General features: G+C 33.4%; 1 protein-coding gene and 1 long non-coding RNA gene across 3 annotated transcripts; both read right to left on the bottom strand.

The window, feature by feature from the left end:
* Nucleotides 1–785: 785 nt before the first annotated feature.
* LOC131661085 (uncharacterized) lies at nucleotides 786–6,960 on the bottom strand. Of its 2 annotated transcripts, XM_058930497.1 has the most exons (11): nucleotides 6,528–6,960; nucleotides 6,088–6,185; nucleotides 5,194–5,236; nucleotides 4,489–4,571; nucleotides 4,335–4,399; nucleotides 3,185–3,240; nucleotides 1,604–1,663; nucleotides 1,405–1,423; nucleotides 1,283–1,373; nucleotides 1,074–1,142; nucleotides 786–983 (listed from the first exon to the last, which is right to left on the bottom strand). In XM_058930497.1, the coding sequence occupies exons 1-11, from the start codon at nucleotides 6,912–6,914 to the stop codon at nucleotides 917–919; spliced, it is 1,038 nt and encodes a 345-aa protein (XP_058786480.1). In that variant the 5' UTR covers nucleotides 6,915–6,960; the 3' UTR covers nucleotides 786–916. The 2 variants fall into 2 exon arrangements, with proteins under 2 accessions (XP_058786480.1, XP_058786481.1); XM_058930498.1 differs by lacking the exon at nucleotides 1,405–1,423 and having other exon boundaries at nucleotides 1,283–1,315; nucleotides 6,528–6,958.
* A 3,763-nt stretch (nucleotides 6,961–10,723) lies between these two features.
* LOC131661086 (uncharacterized) lies at nucleotides 10,724–11,697 on the bottom strand. Its single transcript, XR_009301114.1, has 2 exons — nucleotides 11,130–11,697; nucleotides 10,724–11,013 (listed from the first exon to the last, which is right to left on the bottom strand). It is a non-coding gene; the product is annotated as an uncharacterized LOC131661086 (long non-coding RNA).
* Between the last annotated feature and the right edge of the window lie 671 nt (nucleotides 11,698–12,368).

Genomic DNA, 12,368 nt, shown 5'->3' on the forward strand with positions numbered 1-12,368 from the left:
ACTAATCATAAAAATGTGGGAAGATTAGGCCTACATAAGTCAGATGAAACGAATAAAGCGTGCTTCATGAAACTGGTGTGGAAGTTGCATAATGATGGGGAAGACTTATGGTGTAAAGTGTTGAAGAACAAGTATCAAGTTTTTTGGGTCAAGCTCAATACGGATAAGGCTTGCACTGTATGTAGGGCATTAGGGTATGAAGGTATCATTCGAGATATGCATAGCGAGTGCAAGGATGGTTTTCCTAAGTAAATTGAGAAGTGTAGTGTTGTTAGGGCAAAAATATGAGAAATTTATGAAGGGTTAACTCTTATAAAGAAATTAGGCAAAGTGGAGATGAATATTGATTCTTCTATCATTGTCAAAATGCTAGAGTCCAGCAAGATTACGAATATTGATGGATATTTGCTGATAAAAAAGATCCTACATCTCGTGGAAAAGTATGAAGTGAATGTGGGAAGCGAACATGTGTGCGGCTGCACTAGCATATGCCGATGGTGATACCGGAGAGGATTTGGTTTTCAGAGAAGATATTCCAGATTTTATCAGGCATTTGGTTTCTTCTAATGTAATAGAGACCTTTGTCACAAGATTGGTTCTCCTGTAGTTTTTTTTCTGTTGGTCTTTATTATCAACCAAAAAAAAGCCTTATTAAAATTGTAGAAGATATTCCAGATTTTATTAGGCATTTGGTTTCTTCTAATGTAATAGAGACCTTTGTCCCAAGATTGGTTCTCCTGTAGTTTTTTTTTCTGTTGGTCTTTATTATCAACCAAAAAAAAGCCTTATTAAAATTGTTTTGTTGCAGTCCTCAATTGATAGTCCTTATTAAAATATACATATGTACACAAAAAAAGTTGTTCGACCCACAAAATTTTGCAGCAATCCAGATGAGAAACAGTGGGATAAGACAGCTCTATTGCAATGAGTATAGATGGTTATCTTCAATCCAACAGTGAGTCAAGGAGTGCAGCTTCTTCCTCCTGCGTGTAACACAGCACAAACTTCAGAAATGAATAGAGTCAAACTTTATAACCAAAGAAAATTTTACTTTGGAAGATTAAATCACATACCACCACCAAGGCATTAAATTCTGTCTCTTCATCTTTGGCGCTAATGACAGCAGGATCTTCAAGCAGTTCCTATTCATAAAATGAAATTAGCAACTTCTAGGATTATGAAATCAGAATTTGTAGCTCCTACACTAATCGGATTTATATGGGGAGTGAGAAAGAAAACACAAGAGACCAGACTCTGTAATGAGTGTGGAGTGAATACTTACCTCGTCAGCAATTTGTAGCATTCCATTTTGATCCTGCACAAGGAAAGGATAAATTTGTGTTTCACTAAAGAACACCGGTTTCTCATGCCCCATAAATAAACTGTGGAAACTTGTAATTTCATATAAATTCACATTGGCATTCTGAAAAGTTTCCACTCTATTATAAAATGCATTTGATCTTCTCATTCTAATTATAATAAATGTAGAGATTCTAGTCAACTATAAAATGCATTTGATAGATAGAAGGCGTCGCAGGTAAATAGAGTGAAGCCACGGTTGAAGAGACAATAGTTGCTAAGAAACTTAAGCATGGAAGCTTACCTTCACAGCAACAAAAACAAGTGGGTCAGATGGTGTATATATCATGTAGTGTGCTCCATCCTGCAACAAAATTGTAATAAATTACCGTGTGCTATATTTCAAGGCAAGGCCTGTAGTGTTAGTATTCGTAACATATCAGATATTACTTTAGCAAACTTATAAAAGTATATGGGGGAAAATGCGCAAGAAATGTGTCTTAAAGTCTTAACAAAAAAGCATGATTCTTCATGATTATAGATACACAGCAAATAAAAGCTCAAAGCAACTTCTTGGGATCAAAATTTGATTATGTGGAAAAAATGCAAAAGAAATGCGTCTTAACAAAAAGTGTGACTCTCCATGACTGTAGATACACAATGAAAATAAAAACTCAAAGCAACTTCTTCAGTTCAAAATTTAATTGCATTGGTATAAATAATACTGATTCATAGAAGAAAGGAAAGCAAACATAATTGTAAACTCAACCCTCCAATGAAGATACTCCCCCCTGTCCCCAAATATAAGCACTAATTTGACAAAAAAATTGTCCCTAAATATAAACCTCTTTTCAATTTATTAGATACACTTTTTTTCCAAATAAACTCCTAATTAATACCTCTAAGTATCTTGGAATATGAAAGTCAATATTAACTTTCCAAATACAAAGTTGTATATCTATACATAAAATGGACACATTAACTACCCTACCAACATTTTTTAATAAGAGTGGACTAAGCAAAAGATACTTATTTTGAGGGATGGAGGGAGTAATTTGTATTCTTGTATAGTTGTCAAGTATGCCAAGGCAAATTTGAGGGTGCGACATAAATACTTGACAATAAACTAATTTTTAATTTTACAACATAAATACCCCAATGATACTCAGGACACAACATGCAACATAGATGTTACTAGTTATTACTGTTGGAAACTATTTCCAATTTAGAGGCTTTATGTTTGATTTTAATAATTAGGAACCACTAAGTATATTTCTGATTTACTGCCATGATATCACGGTTTACTGAAATTAGAGAATGTAAATTTTATCCTAAATACTAAACCAGGCTGAGAATCTCCTCCAGCAACTCAGAAAATTTTAGTCCTTTTATAAGTACTGCTGCTATATTTGAAATAGAAGCATTTCAATATTGACATTAAAGTCATTGTGATAATAAACATTAGCAGAATAACACAACAAACAAGGTATCCGTAGTCCATCATTGTCCCGGGAGACTTTGTCCCAACATATTGGAATACAAGAGAAACATGACAACATGCAGCACGGTGAGGCTTTTAAAACCTAAAATGTTTGTTTGTTCACCTTCATTAGTTTTCTCACTTTTAATATTTCAAAAAATGTTTGTAACACTTCTTTAAAAACGTGCATATTTCAGAAAAATGGTAGTTATCATGTGCATACTAGTATACAAAAACACTTGGGCAATAAAAAGTTTTTGTCCCATATTGTGACAACAATTTCTAAACATCTAAAATTCTAGAAAAGTAAACATTAAACGGGGGAGAGCTTTGCTTTTGTTAAAGATAAACCTTTCAAAAGACCACAAAAACGCAACATGTTTGTGCAATTGATGTTAATATTACCTCATTGAAGCGTGTGAGTTTTACACCCTCGGTTGCCAAGCCACCGCCTTTACCCTCTACAAAATGGAAATTATCAGCCATTGATTTTCGGGATTCCAACTCAAATGGTTATTCAACATATTATCACTTTAGAACGCCCATTATAATAAGTTGATCAACATTCCTAAATATGACAAGAAAAGACAAAGTCGCCTAGTAAATCATCACTAGCTTCCCATATATTACATTTACATTTTTATTTAATTTAACAAGGTACCATACTTGGTAATATGGAGGGGTGGGATTGGTGAGAAAAGGCGCCTAAGAAATACTTCTTTCTACCAAACAGCAATTCTTGACCCAATCCACACATGAAGAGTGGATAGAAAAGGAAACAAGTCATCTCCAAAGACTTAAGGGTCTATAATTTTTTCATTAACAATTATGAAAATACCAATTTGTTTCATTTAAGTATTTGAAGTGTGAATTAAGGTTTTAATTATCTTACTTGTGACCTATGCTTATGAATTTAATTGTACATCAGTATTTCAAGTGATTTAAGGTTTTCTTTCTCTTACTAGTGCTATTTCATATTCATATATATGAATTTATATGCACGTAAATATGAGTTTCTGAATTTTGTATAATCTTAAGATTCCACGATTTACGATTTTACTTTCCCTTCCTGATTTTGTGTGAAAATTTGATTTTAACTACATAGAAGTTAATGTTATTATCTTGAGGAGCTGCACCCAAAACAGCGTAAAATATATAGCAATAAAATGAACAGATCTGTGAGCAATAAATAAATCCTCATTCCTAAACAGCTCATATGACATGCTTGTAGGCTAGTAATTTCGTTTTCCTTTTAAAGGGAGCACCGATTTCCCATAAAAGACAATGCAATAAAGAAAAATTCATCAGAAAGGTGGCTTCGAAATCAAAGAGAAGCAAACAAATAGCAGGGCCAATCACTAACTAGGATATATCCAAACAAATTTCAAGCTTTTAGTAATCACATAAACTATAGAATCTTAGCAACATTAACAGCCATGTTATGAACTATAAAGTCCTCCCCGATAATCTGATTATTACCTCTTTTTAGTTTATCCTCTATAGGGTTAGAGCCATAGAAACGTTACTAGTTTAATAAAAAGCAAATAATATTTACCTGCATGAAACTCAAATACGTCTTCTTCTGAGTAAAATAAACTACCACGAGCTGTATAACAGTATCTAATATGGACAGAAAAATATTGTGATCAAGCACACTAGTTAATTCTATAAATTTCTGAATCATGAGAAAAGACAGGCATGCAGCATACCCACTATAGACCAGATGAATGCGTAATTTGGCAAGTGCGAAAGCAGCAGCAGGTAGAAGAGGTTCAAGCTCCTCGTAACTGACCTAAAAACATGGAAGAAGATATGAAATCTGAATGAAGATTTGACAACAATGACTACAATAACAAAAGTATTTTTCTATTAGCTAGGTTTGGCTACATAGACGTGTCAAATCAAAAGATGCCATACTCTTTTTGTCAAAATAACTTTTTAACTCAATTAAACCATTTGCCCATTTCATGAAAATTTGTGCACATTTTAATTTAGACAGTCAATTGCCTAACAAAACCATCCTTATTTATATAGACTTGGGAGTTTATATGTAACGGTTGGCTGTGAAGTATGGCATAGACATAGTATGGAATGAAGATTTGTAAATAAATGAAAAGGGAAATTGTCTTTTTAATTTTTATATAATAAGAAATTAGTATTATGGTTTATTATTGAAGATGAGCATATACTTCAAAATTGTTTCAGAGCTTTAACAAGAGTGAGTTGTACAGATTTACTATAAAAGGAGTGCACAAGATGGTATCAATATCAAAACTAATTGTTTGTTCTATTTTTAAAACTTAAAAGTCCTATTTGTATTGTCAATACAATGCACTCCTAAATCAAGATTAGATGTAGCAGCAACAATGAATATGCAAGCAAACTGATACTTCAATTATGAAATAGAAACTTACTTCTGACCATCCATCACCTGTGCTCTGTAATACATAGACAGGCCTGTAGAAAAATTCCACAATCTAAAGTCAATTTTTTTTTTTTAAAAGTTTACCAAAATTCTGAATCTCTAGTATAGTGCTGTGTCACAAGAGGAATCAAATCACTTGAAATATTTAACATTAGGATAAAAACATCATACAAAAGGTTTGGACCAGTGTTGTTAAATAACTGGTACAGTGCGGCTATCGTATAACGGGATTTGGAGCAACCGCGACAAAAGCTGATATGCTATTGGGATTTTGCTACAACTGCAATAACTGTGGCTTTTTGCATATTTGTGATAGCAGCTATGGCTTACACAACAGAATTTATTGTTTTTTATGCTTTTTTTCCCTAGAAATATTAAAAATATCATGTATGCTGCCAAGACAAAAAATTTCAAATGTTGAGTCGGTGATGAGTTGGGGCATGCCATATTCCCTTTCCCTGTTTAATTAAATTTCTGTTTATGTACTCTTATTTGTGCGCAGCGCAACATGCTTTATTTTATATATAAGCATAACTTATTTCAACCAGTGTTGTCAATTACAGATAGGAGAAAATAGCGTATTATTAAAATTCCGTTATGCAATAGTGATATAGCGTCATCATAACATTTAGTAGTAAATAGCATATCACGGAACAATAGCGGCTTGTTAAAATTCTGATATAGCTGTAGCGATATAGCACGCTATACTGGCTTTTTCGCAACATGATTTCAACTGCATTGAGGCTTCCGCTATTTGCCTAATACCCTATCCGTTGTTTCTTATATTGGATTTTTGTCAATCCGCTATTTTCCGCGATTTCCTATTAATATCTCTAGTTGGGACACAACATTTTTCAACGAAAACTATAAATATTGAACTTACATGTCAAGTGGGGATAGCAACAAACATTCCTCTCCTTCAGAACTGGTGAAGACTCTCCTTATCACACACTTCAAAGGTAGATTGTTTGCAGGATCAACCTGATAACAAAATATTCAGGATTCGCAACAATTCGTATATAAAACTCTTGAACCCTAATTTCCTACACTAAGACATTCTTATAAAATCTTAATTACCAAAAAAAAAGTGATATGGAATCCATTAGCCTAAGCTCTTAGTTTAGTTAGCTACTTGTCATTGACAGTTAGGAGTTAGTTTCTGTAGTTAGAAATTGGTTGGAGTTAGTTAGGAGTTTGTTAGAACTCAACCAATAACAAACCACATGCATAATTCGATGCTTAATTACTACTTCAAAAATTCAAACACGCATACTTGAATCTAATAGAACAGAAAATCACATAATAACAAGAAATAAAACTCACAAGTGTGGCAATTCGGTCATTGTTGTTAGCTGTGAGAAGCTTGCCGGTATCGTCTACAACAAAACCAGTCGGTGGACGGGGGAGTTGCGTAGGAATGTGAGGCGGAGGAGAATCGGAAGCGGAATTGGAATCACTAGCTTCCGCGCCACTCTTGTTGTTATTCTTCTTGTTGTTGTGGTTGTTGTTTAGGTTTTTGTTTTTGGTGGATGAGGAAGGAGAATGCTTGTTTGGTTTGACATTGGAGGCGCTACAGCTGATAGGTTGGAGGCGAGGACTTCGAAACGAGAACGATGAGAAGCGTGGTTGATTGAAATTGGAATGAGGATAGTAAAATTGAAGTCTCGTGGAAGAGGGATAAACCTTCAAGGTTTGTGCCTGTACCGCCATTTTTTGTTGTTGTAAATTCCAAGTTCAGTTTCACTATCCTCTTATTAAACATATATCATTTGAAAACGGCTTTTTACAGTCCGGAAATATAGGGTGAAAAACACTCTTCAAATTTTCAAAATATTGTATTCGAATGCACTTTTTCACATTTTTAAAATGTTGAAATGACATTTTTCTAAGTTTTATTATTTGAACGTGAGAATAAAAATATTAGAGGTTTTTTTTCCATATGCATATCTGAAAATCACTTAAACCTATTTTGGATATGTACATGCAAAATGTACTATGAGTTTTTTAGATGTTGAAAAAAACTACATAATTACATTGTTAAAATTGGATCAACGTATTAACTAAAATTAATTAATTTTTTTTGATAAAATGATTAGGAAATAAAAAGTACGTAAACTAAAATAAAATATCAAAATATAGTACAATAGTTGTTCTGAAAGTGCAAAATGTACGAATAAAATAGACTACTACTGCTACTGATTATACTTAATCCTAACCCCCTGCGACTTCCTTTGACCCCTATAGTCTGTCGCACTGGACGCCTCTTTGACAATTCTCTCCATGATGACAATCGCCTATGCACTGCCCTCCTGAATGATCCCTCTGTCCAATGTATCCTGCCCAATTAAATATATTCGCTGAAATATCGGCAGGAGATCAATGGTTTGGTCATTCGCGACCTGCTGATTCTCCAACAGCTCCTCATGCGCTGGCCTAGATGGACGCCTAGGAGCATCGGGTGTCATGATTGGATGTGACACTTGAAAAAACCATGTCATGTAACCGTCTACACAATCCAGCTGTGAGTGGTCCGCATACTCTGATACTCCTCTGGCACCAATTGATGCTCCCAATCCTGAAAAATATTAGTGAGATCTCGATGGGTAATGGTGTCGGAAGCAGACACAAATGGAGACCTGGATATCATCTACACGCACACAAACTGTCTGATGCGCTCCAACAAATATCTAACCATGGTGTTTGTCCCACATGCCAACCATCCGAAATATAACGAGATGCGGTCGAAGGGGGAAACATCATGGTAATCACGGTAGGAAATCCAGTTGATGTCAACGTGAGCAGGACGATCGAGGTATACCCGATATAGCGTCACTTTATGATTCCCCCATTGGAGGACGTATCGTGCAACCCTAGGCATGTCGTCAATGTACATTGGATCAGGATCGTAGCCATTAGGGGTGTTCGCGGTGCGGTTTGGGCGGTTTTGACGAAAAAAATCATCCGAACCACAAGAGAAAGAATCGTGCGGTTTGGTTTGGTTCGGTTGGCTTTTAAAAAAAATCCGAACCAAACCAAACTAATGCGGTTCGGTTCGGTTCGGTTGGTTCGGTTTTTTACAAATATTTCATTGTATCATACATATACATATATAGATGACAACATAACTTTGTATTTAGACATCCATACGCTATCAAATAACAATAAAACTCGTCATATTTTGACAACAACTTTCTATTTAATATGTAAAAATTAAATTAGACAAAAGTGGAATAATAAACATAAAAATAATAGTATAAAACAATATAAATATTATTAGAATGAAACAAAAAATAGAAGAGACGAGAGATTAGTGAAGGTGAAAAAGAAAAAACAAAAGAGTTGAGAAACTAGAGAAGAAGATATGCGATAAAAACGAAACTGAAATAGGTAAGATTTGCATAAAAATGAGAAGGTGAAAAAGAAAGATTAATATATGAGAGTAGAGATTATAGAAAAAGAGGGAAGATGTATGTGGCAAAGAAATGGCGATAATGCTATTAGAGATTTGAGAAGATCGGGACTAAAATCATGTGTAAGGATAAGAAAATTGTTCGTAATCATAAGGTTAAGGTATAATAGATTTAAGTTTGGGTTAGATGTGAGTTAAGTAAAAGTTAGGTTGTAACATAATGCGGTTTGATTCGGTTTGGTTCGGTTTACAAAATACAAATTGCAAACCGAACCCAACCATGCGGTTTTGTTAAAAGATGACCCACACTAATCCGAATCAAATGCGGTTTTTTGCGGTTTCGATTTGGTTTGGTTTGGTTTGCGGTTTTCTATTGGGTTGGTTTGGTTTTGAACACCCCTAGTAGCCATGAATGCATTGGAAGTAAGAGATAATCCAGCTCTGAAACACAAATATGAAAATATTTTAGTACAACTTAACAAATAACAGATTAAATGTGATATAATTAAAAAGAAATGTACCGTGAGGAGTGTGCAAGAGTCAGTCAACTGTCTGGTCCTCGTATGCTTCATTCAGCTTCTGGTATAGGTAAACTAGAATGGTGCCCCCTAGTTCCACTCAAGAACTGTGGCCAAATCCATAAAGTTCCGGAGGTATGTCACGTCCACATAGGTTGCACAATAGTTGAACCATGGCAGAAAAAATAAACCACAAACATTTACAAAATATTCTTTTTGCAGAAGGATTTTTGCTTTCCACCACAAATCTCCAAACGGTCGTGTCGTACAAACTTTGCTCTCTTTCAAAGCCATTCATCCTCGTCATTTACTATAGACTTGTATGAAAGTTTGTATCATTACATTAACCATTGAGGGAACTTATAGGCACCAAACAATTGCAACAAATTAACAAACAAAGCTCAGGTGACTCTACACATAGAGACATATAAAGTTAGGTTAATATCAAATTAAAACTTTTCACATAAGGGTAACATTTGAACTAAGATCAAATATTTGAAAACTTTAGCATTATTAGGTCTCACCTTTTGTACTTTGTTACTGCAACTCCCTTGATGTATATTGCACCATCCATACCTAACAAACAATTATTAAAAGAAACTAGCAAGTTAGAGATAGAAGAGGAAGCTAGGGTTTCAAATAGTGAAAGGAAAAGACAGAGAGTACCGAATTGCAAGGAAGGAAAAGGTGGAGAATCGAGTTGAAACTACATGTTCTTGCCCTTCCGACGAGCTGCGACAATGGTTTTTTCAACGACGGAAGCTTCGAATTCGGTGTGAGAAATACCATTGATAACTTTTGAATCATCGACGAGGACGCGCTTGGTTATCTTCTTCCCGATAGAGATGGAAGAGAAAGAGAAGAAGGAAGAGAGGAAAGAGAGAATATGGAAGAGGAAGATACGGAAGAAAGAAGAGGAAGAGAGAGTTAGTATAGCAGATGAAGAAAAAGAATAAAGTGAGAGAGAAAGAGGATGAGAGACAGAGAGAAAGTGTTCTTTTCTGAAATTCAAATTAAAGTTACATTGAAAGAAGAGAAAATTTGAAAAGAAATTGTATTTGGACCAAGTGACATCATTAACCCATTCCAACCTAATTATCAAAGGCAAAAAGCTCCAATCATGTCATTGAAATAGAATTATATGACATCAATAGTTGAAAAAAAATTGACACAAAATACCGTCATTTTGACGAGGTGCTGCAAGAAGAGCATAGGCTAAAAAAAATATTTTCCAGAACATCAAATGTTCTTATATGGTAGAAAAAATCCATAAATTAATTGTGACATTAATATTGTTTCATATTCATATATTAATTTTATATTATTTCAATATTTTTTTCATATTCACAAAGCTATGCAACTTTAATATTGTCAAATATTAGCAGTAGGGTAGGGCATGCATATTTTAATTAATTTATAAATTAAACTAAATATTAGTTTAAGACTGCAAAACCAATTTATACTTATTATAAATTTGTATTAAACTTCTAATCTAATTGACCAAAAATTAAAATTACATAATAATTTTGAAGAAGATATATTATTGAAGAGAAAAAGATATGTTCAAGACACAAACTTATGAAAAAGAGTCATAGAAAAGAAATTAAATTTATTATTCAAACAACATCACAAGCTTCATAACTATATCTCCTCTCACTTGTGTTGATGGAATATTAGCCAATGGTTTGAGTCTCAATGACCTTATTAGATTCATCCACAAGTAATCAAACTCTCTAATATATCTGGAATCTACAATCAAGAGTAACAAGTGTATTAGGAGGCGCCACTTGAATTTAAGCCTCAGACATATCTTCCTTTATCTTCTTCTCAGCTTCATCTATTGTCACACCAACCAGCTCGGGCCAACTTGTTTTTACAGGACCTTCAAAAAGAAAAAAATATCAATATACAATTATAGAGTACATAGTTTGAATAATTTTCAACAAAAAAAAAAACTAAACGAACCATCAATTTAGAAAGAGAAAAATTAAAACTCACTTGGCTAAGGAGGAATTGTAAATTATCTACACATATCAACAACATCATAAGAAAATAGTTGTCATCGTCCTATACAACAAACACCGACAAATCTTCCATAACCGTAGCTCCCAACATCATTACCACCACAAGATGGTCATCATCTTCTCAAACATTGAATCACAGACGAAAGAAAGAGAAGGAAGAAAAAATCACACCTAACAATAGAGAAAGAGAAAGAACAGGGAGGGAGGAAGAAGAAGAAGAAGAAGAAGAAGAAGAAGAATATGTGGAATGAAAGAGTTGAATGTTGGTATAGTTTTAGGATAGATATTGAAGAAAAAAGTGGTTTGCATCGATTGAACCAAATCTATAGTTGCAAGCAAAACTGATAGGTTCATTCTGCTGCAGAGTTGATGGGAAAAGATGGGAAAAAGAAAAGGAAAAAATTTGGAAGAATATAATAATAATAATTTTCACAAAAGTAATAGAAAAGCAAATGAAAAGGTAGGTGAGGAAAGAAATAATTTGGAAGCTGTAGAGAAGGGAAAGGAAGAAGCTGCAAGGAGAGGGTGTCCATGTGAACAACCTAATTGACGAGTATTGAGGAAAGGACATAAATGATATTTCAAAGACACATAACCTTCTTTATATGATAGATATCTAGTGTGTTGTTAAAATAAAATAGATTTTAAAATAAATAAGTTATTTGATATTCAAGAATTTATGTTGTGTATTACTATCTTTAATTTAAACTATTTTAAAATTTTATTTTATTTTAATAAAATGAAAAGTAATATGATATTAAATTATAATGTTTAATTAATTGAAGATACTAATATCTAATTAAATTCAAGGATAAGAAAATATTTATTTAAAAAATGCCTATAAATATATTTAACCAACTCGTATTAGAAAGGATAAAGCTAACATGTGCCCTTGGAGCACATGTTAAGAAACCTAAATATAGTAAATTTGTATTGGAAAATGTAACAAACACATTAATTATAAACTTTTTATGAAAGCAATGCACAATTTCTAAGTAAAAATTTTTACATTTAACTCTTAACATGTGCCCTGAGGGCACATGTTAGCATGACCCTATTAGAAATTAGTAGCTAAATCTCATTTACTAATTCTACGAAACAATACTTTATTTTATTTTACTTTCGTGTGGTGATTGTGATTGTGCGAAATTTTTTATAAGAACAACAACTAGTATCAAAAGAGTAAATAAACATTAAAAACAACAAATACAAA

The sequence above is a fragment of the Vicia villosa genome, linkage group LG3 (assembly GCF_029867415.1).
Source record: "Vicia villosa cultivar HV-30 ecotype Madison, WI linkage group LG3, Vvil1.0, whole genome shotgun sequence".
Classification (NCBI taxonomy): Eukaryota; Viridiplantae; Streptophyta; class Magnoliopsida; order Fabales; family Fabaceae; genus Vicia; species Vicia villosa.

What these genes read in the sequence shown, in the direction of transcription:
- LOC131661085 (XM_058930497.1), bottom strand. Translation starts at nt 6,914, where the DNA reads ATGGCGGTACAGGCACAAACCTTGAAGGTTTATCCCTCTTCCACGAGA. An exon ending in ATTCATCTGGTCTATAGTGG is followed by an intron (nt 4,400 to 4,488) that starts GTATGCTGCATG and finishes TGTCCATATTAG; the next exon opens with ATACTGTTATACAGCTCGTG. An exon ending in CGTATTTGAGTTTCATGCAG is followed by an intron (nt 3,241 to 4,334) that starts GTAAATATTATT and finishes TCCATTTTGTAG; the next exon opens with AGGGTAAAGGCGGTGGCTTG.